Raw genomic sequence first — 15355 nt, 5'->3', positions numbered from 1 at the left:
AGACATAGTGAATGAACATGGAAGCCATTTTAAGTATATGTGCTGAATGGTTAATACAAATCCCCAGCTATGTGATGGCTTCACTAAAGATAGGGATGTTTGGTATCAAACATCTGTTATTAATAAACCCTCACTGATGCCAGTGATGGATCTATTAATACATGCACACAGAGGGCACCTTAGAGGTGCCCCCTGAAAAACCTACAATTTACCTGTGCAATAGCTAACTAGTTCTAACTAGTCTGCCCCCACCAGACACCTTCCGCCCCCCCCTCCCCAAAAGGATGAGGGCCTTTGCTCTCAGGAGGATGTGAAAAAAAGCCTGCTCTGGCAGGGGTGTTAGAACCCTCCTCCCAACCGGATGACCTTCAAATCTGCATTTCAAGGTAGGGGGCTTGGTATGCAGATCTGGCTTCATTCAAAGGAGAGATGCCCCCTCTCCCCCCCACCTGCTCCATGGCCCATTTGGCACCTGGACAAGTGGGAAATGTAGTATTCAAAGAGGTGTCTCCACACATCAAGTCAGTCCCACCTCTAAGGTGAGCTGCCTGATATGGACACACCCTTTAGAAATCTGCCATTTTGGGGTTGACAGAATTAGGAACTCCGTGACAGGGTTATGCCCAATTATCAAAGGAAGTGGTCATATAAGGGGTGTAGTGACCCCAGGGGTAAGTAGCCCATTGCCTTCTACCCTACACTCCCACAAATCCCCCCCCTAAATTTAGTTTTTAGGGGAACCCCTGGCATCCGGAAAGAAGATTCCTGCTGACCTATAAAAAAGGACACAAAGAGCTGCAAACCAAAGACTGAGGAAGAAGCACCTGACTTGGCCCCAGCCCGGCCAGACTGCCTGCTGTTCCCACTGATTTGCGACAGTCGACTCGTCCTGCAAGTTGTTGTGCCTCCAAAAGCCTAGGAGGAGTGCCTGCCTTCAACAAAGATCCAGGAACTCCTATGGAGCAGTGGAGTTACTTTCCTGCAAGCACCCCAAAAGACCTGAGAGGACTCCAGACTGTAAGAACCTGACACCTGAAAGCATCACTGCCCTCGTGCCACCAAGTCCAAATTGAATTGGACCAACAGTGCCAGCGTGATTCCCCAGCCCTCCAGAGACAAAACACTCCTTGGACTTGCCCACTGTGGACTTAACGCTGCCTGCATCCTCTGCCCGCAGGCGCCCTCATTCACAAGTGCTCCCGGTGGAGAAAACCTAACACCTCAAGACATCTCTGCACCAGTTTTCTCTGGCCCGTGGAGAAGAGGACCTAAGGTGTTCCCACATTCCCAAGCATCTCAAGATTTTAACCCACCAATTGGTTCACTGGGACTGGACTCCCAGTCCAAACCTGGAGCCTCTTTTCAACTGAACCAATCCCCGTTGACAATCATTCGGCTCCAGAAGCTGTACTGCACCCAGCCACCACAGTGCCGCCCGGTGTGACCTGTTGGTGTGGCACTGACCCTTGCCCAGTTCTTACCTTAAGTCTAGGAAATTGGTCACTTAAGTCACTGTATTGTACCTGAATGCAGTACTTGTTTTTCTCTCTCCATAGGATAACATTACCGCTTCTTGAAATTGCACTGTCAACTTTTGAAACTTAAAGGTATTTTTCTTGCAAAATGAACTTACCTGATCGTATTGATTCTGGGGCCTAAATATATATATATATATATATATATATATATATATATATATATATATATATATAAAGATAATTATTTTTGTAAATTGGTGTGGATCTCCTTATTGAGTCTTGTGCGTCATTTATTGACTGTGTGTGTATTTGCAAATGTCTCACACTCCTCCCTGATAAGCCTAAGGCTTAAACGAGGTCCTTGGGATTGCTAGAGCAAGCCACTGTCCACTAGTAAAGGGACCCCTGGACTCTTTGCACGAAATATCTCATTTTGATCTTTCATATAAAGAGCCAGCTTCCTACACAGATTTATCTTCACATCAGATATAATGCACCGTGCCTTGGGGCTCCAAGGCTTGCTGTAGTGGTGACTTAGATATATTAGATGCAGTGACTTGGGCATGGTACACAATGTTGTGTTTTCACTAAGGGCTTGCAAAATTACATGCAGTCTGTGATAGCAGGCTGTGTGCAATTCTTAGGTGGGTCCCTTAGGATTGCATAATACATGCTGCAGACCTTAGAGAACCCTCTCTAGTACCTAGGCCCTAGGTACCAGGGGGACAATTTGCTAGGGACTTACAGAGGTACTATAGTGTGTGTCAACTGTACACAATTAGACCTTTTACCTCGTTTTAGGGAAAGGGCACTGGGGACTTATTTGGCAAGACCCCAGTGCACCTTCAGTTGAAAAAACCTCTGCACCAGTGGCAAAAAAGTGGGGGTGACCATGTCAATAGGAGCACATTCCAATATCACTAGATACTGAATGTACTAGATGTTATGTATGGTGCAATGCTGAATTTGATTCTCTTAGACCCATCTTCTGGAAAAAGCCTTGGCTGCTTGTTCTCGCTACCATGAGAGTCAAATGCCTAAATGGAGTAACTTGGCTGCCCAGTTAGAGTGCACCAGTATTGTGGCCTTGGGATGTCAAGGGTAACCGAAAGAAAATGAACAGAATATTACTTAATAATCAGTGACTTACCCACAATCCTAAGATAAAGGTGGCACCTTGTATTCCCCCTCTATTTCACCTATGATCCTAAGGGTGCAGGCTGGAGCTTTTGTGGTAGGCAAGTCTTCCTCTCTCAGATTGAGGACAGGGATGGTTCTAGAAGCTTTTCTTGTGTTTTTTCCACCAGTCGTATAGAAATCACTGTTTATCTGTAGAAATGCCAAACATTTTAGAAGTCCACTACATTGGTAAAGGTAAGGTGCCAGTAACTCATGATGCAGAGAATCCTTGATGGGCTTTTCTGTGGGACACCTCCAGTACGAAATAATTCCACTTTCCTCTTTCTTTCCTTTACTCCCTGTCTTCCTGGGCTCAATCAGCAATTTGTATCTGGGTCGGCGGTCCTAGGTAATGAGTCCAGAGAGATCTGGAAGGGCCTAGTATCTCATTAGAATTGGAAATCGGCAGTCTTGAAGCTGGCATGGTAAGTGGACTAACAGGAGAAGGCTGCACCTGTGAAGCCAGAGAAGAAAACAGCTGTCCACCTCGAACAAGCAGTATCACAGCTATATCTGCACAAAACTGAGGATAATCTGCTGTGGATGTAGTCCATCACTGGCTTCAGATATAACATTAACTTACCACTTTTCTAGCATGCGAATCACACTGGTTCATGACCAAATCTGGAATGTTCTCGAAAAATGGCCCAAATTTTATATTGAGCATTCCCACAAATTCTTCTGTGAGATATGGATACCTAGAACCTGATCAGCGCTGTCCTTGAAACAGGATATTCATCATCCTCTTCCAGCACAGATCTCAAGTTCCTGAGGTAGCTTCTACTTGGATACAACCTGCATAATTGGCACCATTGAGAGAATTAACCTTTGTCAGATGAGGATGAGGGTCTCTTTGAGGAGATAGTGATAGATGGGTTTGGGTAGATTCTGTGGCTGCTAGGGATGCTTGTTGAGAGGTGATTGACCTGGTAGCTCTTTTACAGGGCAGTTGACAAGTATGCCTCAACCTAGAGTGGGTGATAAAGCTACCATCAGTATGCAAACTGTTGACAAGGCAGTATGGAACAGATGAGCATTCTGCTAGATAGATGGATGTTTCAGTGATGGGCCTTGAATTAAAACATTTACAATGGGTGCATCTGAAATCTCGAAACCCAGATGGATAGGGAGTAAAGAAAATGTACAGGCCTCTATAAAAGAATCCGTGCTGGAGGACCAGACTTTCATTAGTGCAGCCAACTACAAGGTTTCCCTTTGGTGAACGATGTTCCCCTAGGAGATTGTGGTCAGGTTCTTTAAAACTAACTTCAGGTATCCAAAACAGTGAGTGATCATTTTGATAAATCAAATCTACTAGCTTAGGTTCAGGCCTGTGTCTGCATTTCACTTACATTTTGAGGTTTTCTTTAACCTGTTGCTATTTTAAGATTCAGAAAGATATGTGCCGCCTGGAGGAAAAGGCTGAGAAGAACCTATTGCTGGTGTGTGAAGAGAGAGAGAAGCTACAGAAGAAAGTGCATGAGCAGAAGCATCGGCTTTCACTGTTGAAGAGGGAGCAGCAGCTAGCAGAGGTGCTTGCAAGCCAGGTGAGTTGAATGTACTGACAGGAGGGTGGGTGTAGATGGTTATAGAGAAGAAGGTGGTGTGGGGAAGAGAGCTTACAAGACTGGTTGTGTAAATGCTGTGGCTAAACCGCAAACTGATACTTCCGAAGACATGATCATGTGCCAGATGAGCTGGCCGCTTGAGCAGAAGTGAATGGTTTTGTTATTGATGGCTGGATTCTAGCAGGCAGAGTTGTTTGCAGTCAGTGGGCTGACTAAGGTTTATGCTTAAAAGGCACATTTAAAAGAGGTGTTTAGGAGACAGGTGAGCTTGCAATTTCATAGATTCGGAAGAACCTCTGCAATTAGGTGCAGGCTTCAAACAGCAGTAGGCAGACACCTGAAAATAGAGGTTTGCACCACCAACAGAATTGTAGCTGTCAGTTAGCACTAACCTCTTCCGACCATGCATGGTTAATTCAAGCAACCTCAATCTCTGTGGTCAAGACACTGAAAGTAAACATTCTGCATGACAATATCATGAGACCCTAAATACAAGGCTTCAGGCTTGGTTACAATGTCCTGTAATCCTGCTTTGTGTCCATCTCTCTTACTGCAATGATAGTAGCAGCTAAGTGAATTCAAAATCAAAATCCTTGTTTGAGTAGCATAAAAAGATTACTGTAGGAAGTTGGCTCTGTATGTGCTATTTCAAAGTAAGGAATAGCATGCACAGAGTCCAAGGGTTCCCCTTAGAGGTAAAATAGTGGTAAAAATAGATAATACTAATGCTCTATTTTGTGGTAGTGTGGTCGAGCAGTAGGCTTATCCAAGGAGTAGTGTTAAGCATTTGTTGTACATACACATAGACAATAAATGAGGTACACACACTCAGAGACAAATCCAGCCAATAGGTTTTGTTATAGAAAAATATCTTTTCTTAGTTTATTTTAAGAACCATAGGTTCAAATTTAACATGTAATATCTTGTTTGAAAGGTATTGCAGGTAAGTACATTAGGAACTTTGAATTATTTCAATTGCATGTATACTTTTCAAGTTATTCACAAATAGCTATTTTAAAAGTGGACACTTAGTGCAATTTTCACAGTTCCTGGGGGAGGTAAGTTTTTGTTAGTTTTACCAGGTAAGTAAGACACTTACAGGGTTCAGTTCTTGGTCCAAGGTAGCCCACCGTTGGGGGTTCAGAGCAACCCCAAAGTTACCACACCAGCAGCTCAGGGCCGGTCAGGTGCAGAGTTCAAAGTGGTGCCCAAAACGCATAGGCTTCAATGGAGAGAAGGGGGTGCCCCGGTTCCAGTCTGCCAGCAGGTAAGTACCCGGTAAGTACCCGCGTCTTCGGAGGGCAGACCAGGGGGGTTTTGTAGGGCACCGGGGGGGACACAAGCCCACACAGAAATTTCACCCTCAGCGGCGCGGGGGCGGCCGGGTGCAGTGTTAGAACAAGCGTCGGGTTCGCAATGGAAGTCAATGAGAGATCAAGGGATCTCTTCAGCGCTGCAGGCAGGCAAGGGGGGGCTTCCTCGGGGAAACCTCCACTTGGGCAAGGGAGAGGGACTCCTGGGGGTCACTTCTGCAGTGAAAGTCCGGTCCTTCAGGTCCTGGGGGCTGCGGGTGCAGGGTCTTTTCCAGGCGTCGGGACTTAGGTTTCAGAGAGTCGCGGTCAGGGGAAGCCTCGGGATTCCCTCTGCAGGCGGCGCTGTGGGGGCTCAGGGGGGACAGGTTTTGGTACTCACAGTCGTAGAGTAGTCCGGGGGTCCTCCCTGAGGTGTTGGTTCTCCACCAGCCGAGTCGGGGTCGCCGGGTGCAGTGTTGCAAGTCTCACGCTTCTTGCGGGGAGATTGCAGGGTTCTTTAAAGCTGCTCCTTTGGATAAAGTTGCAGTCTTTTTGGAGCAGGTCCGCTGTCCTTGGGAGTTTCTTGTCGTCGAAGCAGGGCAGTCCTCAGAGGATGCAGAGGTCGCTGGTCCCTTTGGAAGGCGTCGCTGGAGCAGAGTTTTTGGAAGGCAGGAGACAGGCCGGTGAGTTTCTGGAGCCAAGGCAGTTGTTGTCTTCTGGTCTTCCTCTGCAGGGGTTTTCAGCTAGGCAGTCCTTCTTCTTGTTGTTGCAGGAATCTAATTTTCTAGGGTTCAGGGTAGCCCTTAAATACTAAATTTAAGGGCGTGTTTAGGTCCGGGGGGTTAGTAGCCAATGGCTACTAGCCCTGAGGGTGGGTACACCCTCTTTGTGCCTCCTCCCAAGGGGAGGGGGTCACAATCCTAACCCTATTGGGGGAATCCTCCATCTGCAAGATGGAGGATTTCTAAAAGTTAGTCACCTCAGCTCAGGACACCTTAGGGGCTGTCCTGACTGGCCAGTGACTCCTCCTTGTTATTCTCATTATTTTCTCCGGCCTTGCCGCCAAAAGTGGGGGCCGGGGCCGGAGGGGGCGGGCAACTCCACTAGCTGGAGTGTCCTGCGGTGCTGTGACAAAGGGGTGAGCCTTTGAGGCTCACCGCCAGGTGTTACAGCTCCTGCCTGGGGGAGGTGTTAGCATCTCCACCCAGTGCAGGCTTTGTTACTGGCCTCAGAGTGACAAAGGCACTCTCCTCATGGGGCCAGCAACATGTCTCTAGTGTGGCAGGCTGCTTGAACTAGTCAGCCTACACAGACAGTCGGTTAAGTTTCAGGGGGCACCTCTAAGGTGCCCTCTGGGGTGTATTTTGCAATAAAATGTACACTGGCATCAGTGTGCATTTATTGTGCTGAGAAGTTTGATACCAAACTTCCCAGTTTTCAGTGTAGCCATTATGGTGCTGTGGAGTTCGTGTTTGACAAACTCCCAGACCATATACTCTGATGGCTACCCTGCACTTACAATGTCTAAGGTTTTGTTTAGACACTGTAGGGGTACCATGCTCATGCACTGGTACCCTCACCTATGGTATAGTGCACCCTGCCTTAGGGCTGTAAGGCCTGCTAGAGGGGTGGCTGACCTATACTTGCATAGGCAGTGAGAGGCTGGCATGGCACCCTGAGGGGAGTGCCATGTCGACTTACTCGTTTTGTTCTCACTAGCACACACAAGCTGGCAAGCAGTGTGTCTGTGCTGAGTGAGAGGTCTCCAGGGTGGCATAAGACATGCTGCAGCCCTTAGAGACCTTCCTTGGCATCAGGGCCCTTGGTACTAGAAGTACCAGTTACAAGGGACTTATCTGGATGCCAGGGTCTGCCAATTGTGGATACAAAAGTACAGGTTAGGGAAAGAACACTGGTGCTGGGGCCTGGTTAGCAGGCCTCAGCACACTTTCAATTGTAAACATAGCATCAGTAAAGGCAAAAAGTCAGGGGGCAACCATGCCAAGGAGGCATTTCCTTACACAACCCCCCCCCCCCCCCCCCCAAACGAAAGAGGATGAGACTAACCTTTCCCAAGAGAGTCTTCATTTTCTAAGTGGAAGAACCTGGAAAGGCCATCTGCATTGGCATGGGCAGTCCCAGGTCTGTGTTCCACTATAAAGTCCATTCCCTGTAGGGAGATGGACCACCTCAACAGTTTTGGATTTTCACCTTTCATTTGCATCAGCCATTTGAGAGGTCTGTGGTCAGTTTGAACTAGGAAGTGAGTCCCAAAGAGTTATGGTCTCAGCTTCTTCAGGGACCAAACCACAGCAAAGGCCTCCCTCTCAATGGCACTCCAACGCTGCTCCCTGGGGAGTAACCTCCTGCTAATGAAAGCAACAGGCTGGTCAAGGCCATCATCATTTGTTTGGGACAAAACTGCCCCTATCCCATGTTCAGAGGCATCTGTCTGCACAATGAACTGCTTAGAATAATCTGGAGCTTTTAGAACTGGTGCTGAGCACATTGCTTGTTTCAGGGTGTCAAAGGCCTGTTGGCATTCTACAGTCCAGTTCACTTTCTTGGGCATTTTCTTGGAGGTGAGTTCAGTGAGGGCTGTCACAATGGATCCATATCCCTTCACAAACCTCCTGTAATACCCAGTCAAGCCAAGGAATGCCCTGACTTGAGTCTGGGTTTTTGGAGCTACCCAGTCCAGAATAGTCTGGATCTTGGGTTGGAGTGGCTGAACTTGGCCTCCACCTACAAGGTGGCCCAAGTAAACCACAGTTCCCTGCCCTATCTGGCATTTGGATGCCTTGATAGAGAGGCCTGCAGATTGCAGAGCCTTCAAAACCTTCTTCAGGTGGACCAGGTGATCCTGCCAGGTGGAGCTAAAGACAGCAATATCATCAAGATAAGCTGTGCTAAAGGACTCCAAACCAGCAAGGACTTGATTCACCAACCTTTGGAAGGTGGCAGGGGCATTCTTTAAACCAAAGGGCATAACAGTAAACTGATAATGCCCATCAGGTGTGGAGAATGCTGTTTTCTCTTTTGCTCCAGGTGCCATTTTTATTTGCCAGTACCCTGCTGTCAAGTCAAAGGTACTTAAGAATTTGGCAGCACCTAATTTGTCTATGAGCTCATCAGCTCTAGGAATTGGATGGGCGTCTGTCTTGGTGACAGAATTGAGCCCTCTGTAGTCCACACAAAACCTCATCTCTTTCTTTCCATCCTTGGTGTGAGGTTTGGGGACTAAGACCACTGGGCTAGCCCAGGGGCTGTCAGAGCGCTCAATTACTCCCAATTCCAGCATCTTGTGGACTTCCACCTTGATGCTTTCCTTAACATGGTCAGATTGTCTAAAGATTTTGTTCTTGACAGGCATGCTGTCTCCTGTGTCCACATCATGGGTACACAGGTGTGTCTGACCAGGGGTTAGGGAGAAGAGTTCAGGAAACTGTTGTAGGACTCTCCTACAATCAGCTTGCTGTTGGCCAGAGAGGGTGTCTGAGTAGATCACTCCATCTACTGAGCCATCTTTTGGGTCTGATGACAGAAGATCAGGGAGAGGTTCACTCTCTGCCTCCTGATCCTCATCTGTTACCATCAACAGATTTACATCAGCCCTGTCATGGAAGAGCTTAAGGCGGTTCACATGGATCACCCTCTTGGGGCTCCTGCTTGTGCCCAGGTCCACCAGGTAGGTGACCTGACTCTTCCTTTCTAGCACTGGGTAAGGGCTACTCCATTTGTCCTGAAGTGCCCTGGGAGCCACAGGCTCCAGAACCCAGACTTTCTGCCCTGGTTGGAACTCAACCATTGCAGCCTTTTGGTCATACCAAAACTTCTGGAGCTGTTGGCTGGCCTCAAGGTTTTTGCTTGCCTTTTCCATGTACTCTGCCATTCTAGAGCGAAGGCCAAGTACATAGTCCACTATGTCTTGTTTAGGCTCATGAAGAGGTCTCTCCCAGCCTTCTTTAACAAGAGCAAGTGGTCCCCTTACAGGGTGACCAAACAGAAGTTCAAAGGGTGAGAATCCTACTCCCTTCTGTGGCACCTCTCTGTAAGCGAAAAGCAGACATGGCAAGAGGACATCCCATCTCCTTTTGAGCTTTTCTGGGAGCCCCATGATCATGCCTTTTAATGTCTTGTTGAATCTCTCAACTAAGCCATTAGTTTGTGGATGGTATGGTGTAGTGAATTTGTAAGTCATTCCACATGTGTTTTAGGTATGCTGACATGAAGTTGGTACCTCTGTCAGACACCACCTCCTTAGGGAAACCCACTCTGGTAAAGATACCAATGAGGGCCTTGGCTACTGCAGGGGCAGTAGTTGACCTAAGGGGAATAGCTTCAGGATACCTAGTAGCATGATCCACTACTACTAGGATATACATATTTCCTGAGGCTGTGGGAGGTTCTAGTGGACCAACTATGTCCACACCCACTCTTTCAAAGGGGACCCCCACCACTGGAAGTGGAATGAGGGGGGCCTTTGGGTGCCCACCTGTCTTACCACTGGATTGACAGGTGGGGCAGGAGAGGCAAAACTCCTTAACCTTGTGGGACATATTGGACCAGTAGAAGTGGTTGACTAACCTCTCCCACGTCTTGGTTTGTCCCAAATGCCCAGCAAGGGGAATATCATGGGTTAAGGTCAGAATAAACTCTCTGAACGACTGAGGCACTACCACTCTCCTAGTGGCACCAGGTTTGGGGTCTCTGGCCTCAGTGTACAGGAGTCCATCTTCCCAATAGACCCTATGTGTTCCATTTTTCTTGCCCTTGGACTCTTCAGCAGCTTGCTGCCTAAGGCCTTCAAGAGAGGGACAGGTTTCTTGTCCCTTACACAGCTCCTCCCTTGAGGGTCCCCCTGGGCCTAAGAGCTCAACCTGATAAGGTTCAAGCTCCAAAGGCTCAGTTCCCTCAGAGGGCAGAACTTCTTCCTGAGAAGAGAGGTTCTCTTTTTCTGACTGTGTTGCAGTTGGTTTCCCAACTGACTTTCCTTTTCCCTTGGTAGGCTGGGCCTTTCTTCCAGACTCCAGCTCTACTTTTTCACCCTGTGCCTTGCATTGTGCTCTTGTTTTTACACACACCAGTTCAGGGATACCCAGCATGGCTGCATGGGTTTTTAGTTCTACCTCAGCCCATGCTGAGGACTCCAGGTCATTTCCAAGCAGACAGTCTACTGGGATGTTTGAGGAGACCACCACCTGTTTCAGGCCATTGACCCCTCCCCATTCTAAAGTTACCATTGCCATGGGATGTGCTTTAGTCTGATTGTCAGCGTTGGTGACTGTATAGGTTTTTCCAGTCAGGTATTGGCCAGGGGAAACCAGTTTCTCTGTCCCCATGGTGACACTGGCACCTGTATCCCTCAGGCCCTCTACACTTGTCCCATTAATAAAGAGCTGCTGCCTGTATTTTTGCATGTTAGGCGGCCAGGCAGCTAGTGTGGCTAAATCCACCCCACCCTCAGAGACTAGAGTAGCTTCAGTGTGGACCCTGATTTGCTCTGGGCACACTGTTGATCCCACTTGGAGACTAGCCATTCCAGTGTTACCTGGATTGGAGTTTGGAGTGGAACCTTTCTTGGGACAGGCCTTGTCTCCAGTTGGGTGTCCAGGCTGATTACAGCTACGACACCAGGCCTTTTTGGGATCAAAGTTTTTACCCTTGTACCCAGGATTGTTTTGTGAAGAGGCTCTGGGCCCACCCTCCTGTGCAGGTTTTTGGGGGCCTGTAGAAGACTCTTTACTATTTTTATTTTTGGCTGTCTCACCACCTTTCCCCTGGGGAGGTTTTGTGACCCCTTTCTTTTGGTCACCCCCTGTGGAAGTTTTGGACACCCTTGTCTTGACCCAATGGTCCGCCTTCTTTCCCAATTCTTGGGGAGAAATTGGTCCTAGGTCTACCAGATGCTGATGCAGTTTATCATTGAAACAATTACTTAACAGGTGTTCTTTCACAAATAAATTGTACAGCCCATCATAATTACTTACACCACTGCCTTGAATCCAACCATCTAGTGTTTTTACTGAGTAGTCTACAAAGTCAACCCAGGTCTGGCTCGAGGATTTTTGAGCCCCCCCTGAATCTAATCCTATACTCCTCAGTGGAGAATCCAAAGCCCTCAATCAGGGTACCCTTCATGAGGTCATAAGATTCCGCATCTTTTCCAGAGAGTGTGAGGAGTCTATCCCTACACTTTCCTGTGAACATTTCCCAAAGGAGAGCACCCCAGTGAGATCTGTTCACTTTTCTGGTTACACAAGCCCTCTCAAAAGCTGTGAACCATTTGGTGATGTCATCACCATCTTCATATTTAGTTACAATCCCTTTAGGGATTTTCAACATGTCAGGAGAATCTCTGACCCTATTTATGTTGCTGCCACCATTGATGGGTCCTAGGCCCATCTCTTGCCTTTCCCTTTCTACAGGGAGTGCAGAATTATTAGGCAAGTTGTATTTTTGAGGATTAATTTTATTATTGAACAACAACCATGTTCTCAATGAACCCAAAAAACTCATTAATATCAAAGCTGAATATTTTTGGAAGTAGTTTTTAGTTTGTTTTTAGTTTTAGCTATGTTAGGGGGATATCTGTGTGTGCAGGTGACTATTACTGTGCATAATTATTAGGCAACTTAACAAAAAAAAATATATACCCATTTCAATTATTTATTATTACCAGTGAAACCAATATAACATCTCAACATTCACAAATATACATTTCTGACATTCAAAAACAAAACAAAAACAAATCAGTGACCAATATAGCCACCTTTCTTTGCAAGGACACTCAAAAGCCTGCCATCCATGGATTCTGTCAGTGTTTTGATCTGTTCACCATCAACATTGCGTGCAGCAGCAACCACAGCCTCCCAGACACTGTTCAGAGAGGTGTACTGTTTTCCCTCCTTGTAAATCTCACATTTGATGATGGACCACAGGTTCTCAATGGGGTTCAGATCAGGTGAACAAGGAGGCCATGTCATTAGATTTCCTTCTTTTATACCCTTTCTTGCCAGCCACGCTGTGGAGTACTTGGACGCGTGTAATGGAGCATTGTCCTGCATGAAAATCATGTTTTTCTTGAAGGATGCAGACTTCTTCCTGTACCACTGCTTGAAGAAGGTATCTTCCAGGAACTGGCAGTAGGACTGGGAGTTGAGCTTGACTCCATCCTCAACCCGAAAAGGCCCCACAAGCTCATCTTTGATGATACCAGCCCAAACCAGTACTCCACCTCCACCTTGCTGGCGTCTGAGTCGGACTGGAGCTCTCTGCCCTTTACCAATCCAGCCACGGGCCCATCCATCTGGCCCATCAAGACTCACTCTCATTTCATCAGTCCATAAAACCTTAGAAAAATCAGTCTTGAGATATTTCTTGGCCCAGTCTTGACGTTGCAGCTTGTGTGTCTTGTTCAGTGGTGGTCGTCTTTCAGCCTTTCTTACCTTGGCCATGTCTCTGAGTATTGCACACCTTGTGCTTTTGGGCACTCCAGTGATGTTGCAGCTCTGAAATATGGCCAAACTGGTGGCAAGTGGCATCGTGGCAGCTGCACGCTTGACTTTTCTCAGTTCATGGGCAGTTATTTTGCGCCTTGGTTTTTCCACACGCTTCTTGCGACCCTGTTGACTATTTTGAATGAAACGCTTGATTGTTCGATGATCACGCTTCAGAAGCTTTGCAATTTTAAGAGTGCTGCATCCCTCTGCAAGATATCTCACTATTTTTGACTTTTCTGAGCCTGTCAAGTCCTTCTTTTGACCCATTTTGCCAAAGGAAAGGAAGTTGCCTAATAATTATGCACACCTGATATAGGGTGTTGATGTCATTAGACCACACCCCTTCTCATTACAGAGATGCACATCACCTAATATGCTTAATTGGTAGTAGGCTTTCGAGCCTATACAGCTTGGAGTAAGACAACATGGATAAAGAGGATGATGTGGTCAAAATACTCATTTGCCTAATAATTCTGCACTCCCTGTATGGCTAGGATCTGTCTTTCCAAAGCCAATCTTTTGGCCATCCTGGCTAGCTGGATGTCCTCTTCACTGGAGTTATCCTCAGTGATTTCAGAGTTGTTGGCCCCTCCTGTGAGGGGACCAGCATCTCTGACTATTATTTGTGGAGTCAGGGCTTGAGAGGCCCTGTTCTCCCTAAATAGGACTGGTGGGGGGTAATTTTCCTCCAAGTCACTATCTTCATCCTCTGTGTTGCCATCCTTAGAGGGGTTGGCCTTTTCAAACTCTGCCAAAAGCTCCTGGAGCTGTACTTTGGTAGGTTTGGAGCCCATTGCTATTTTCTTTAGTTTACAGAGTGACCCTAGCTCTCTCATCTGTAGATGGAGGTAAGGTGTGGTGTCGAGTTCCACCACATTCACATCTGTGCTAGACATTATGCTTCTAAAAGTTGGAATACTTTTTAAGAGACTAAAACTGGTTCTAGAATCTAATTCAAACTTTTAACAAACTTTTAAACTCTAAAAGAAATGCTAACAGGGACTAACACAAGGCCCTAGCAGGACTTTAAAGAATTTAGAAAACTTTTCAAATTGCAAAAATCAATTTCTAATGACAATTTTGGAATTTGTCGTGTGATCAGGTATTGGCTGAGTAGTCCAGCAAATGCAAAGTCTTGTACCCCACCGCTGATCCACCAATGTAGGAAGTTGGCTCTGTATGTGCTATTTCAAAGTAAGGAATAGCATGCACAGAGTCCAAGGGTTCCCCTTAGAGGTAAAATAGTGGTAAAAATAGATAATACTAATGCTCTATTTTGTGGTAGTGTGGTCGAGCAGTAGGCTTATCCAAGGAGTAGTGTTAAGCATTTGTTGTACATACACATAGACAATAAATGAGGTACACACACTCGGAGACAAATCCAGCCAATAGGTTTTGTTATAGAAAAATATCTTTTCTTAGTTTATTTTAAGAACCATAGGTTCAAATTTAACATGTACTATCTTGTTTGAAAGGTATTGCAGGTAAGTACATTAGGAACTTTGAATTATTTCAATTGCATGTATACTTTTCAAGTTATTCACAAATAGCTATTTTAAAAGTGGACACTTAGTGCAATTTTCACAGTTCCTGGGGGAGGTAAGTTTTTGTTAGTTTTACCAGGTAAGTAAGACACTTACAGGGTTCAGTTCTTGGTCCAAGGTAGCCCACCGTTGGGGGTTCAGAGCAACCCCAAAGTTACCACACCAGCAGCTCAGGGCCGGTCAGGGGCAGAGTTCAAAGTGGTGCCCAAAACGCATAGGCTTCAATGGAGAGAAGGGGGTGCCCCGGTTCCAGTCTGCCAGCAGGTAAGTACCCGCGTCTTCGGAGGGCAGACCAGGGGGGTTTTGTAGGGCACCGGGGGGGGACACAAGCCCACACAGAAATTTCACCCTCAGTGGCGCGGGGGCGGCCGGGTGCAGTGTTAGAACAAGCGTCGGGTTCGCAATGGAAGTCAATGAGAGATCAAGGGATCTCTTCAGCGCTGCAAGCAGGCAAGGGGGGGCTTCCTCGGGGAAACCTCCACTTGGGCAAGGGAGAGGGACTCCTGGGGGTCACTTCTGCAGTGAAAGTCCGGTCCTTCAGGTCCTGGGGGCTGCGGGTGCAGGGTCTTTTCCAGGCGTCGGGACTTAGGTTTCAGAGAGTCGCGTCAGGGGAAGCCTCGGGATTCCCTCTGCAGGCGGCGCTGTGGGGGTTCAGGGGGGACAGGTTTTGGTACTCACAGTCGTAGAGTAGTCCGGGGGTCCTCCCTGAGGTGTTGGTTCTCCACCAGCCGAGTCGGGGTCGCCGGGTGCAGTGTTGCAAGTCTCACGCTTCTTGCGGGGAGATTGCAGGGT

At 47.2% G+C, this 15355-nt stretch overlaps 1 protein-coding gene across 3 annotated transcripts in view; it reads left to right on the top strand.

Moving 5' to 3' along the window:
* The window catches only part of HAUS8 (HAUS augmin like complex subunit 8), a 96061-nt gene that overhangs the window by 62312 nt on the left and 18394 nt on the right, over nt 1-15355 (top strand). For all 3 annotated transcript variants that reach the window (XM_069216671.1, XM_069216674.1, XM_069216672.1), the window contains exon 8: nt 4046-4204. In XM_069216671.1, coding sequence (XP_069072772.1) covers nt 4046-4204 — 159 coding nt within the window. The remainder of the gene's footprint in view (nt 1-4045; nt 4205-15355) is intronic.

The sequence above is a fragment of the Pleurodeles waltl genome, chromosome 12, assembly GCF_031143425.1.
Source record: "Pleurodeles waltl isolate 20211129_DDA chromosome 12, aPleWal1.hap1.20221129, whole genome shotgun sequence".
Taxonomy (NCBI): Eukaryota; Metazoa; Chordata; class Amphibia; order Caudata; family Salamandridae; genus Pleurodeles; species Pleurodeles waltl.
This window is presented reverse-complemented; position numbering and strand designations above follow the sequence as displayed.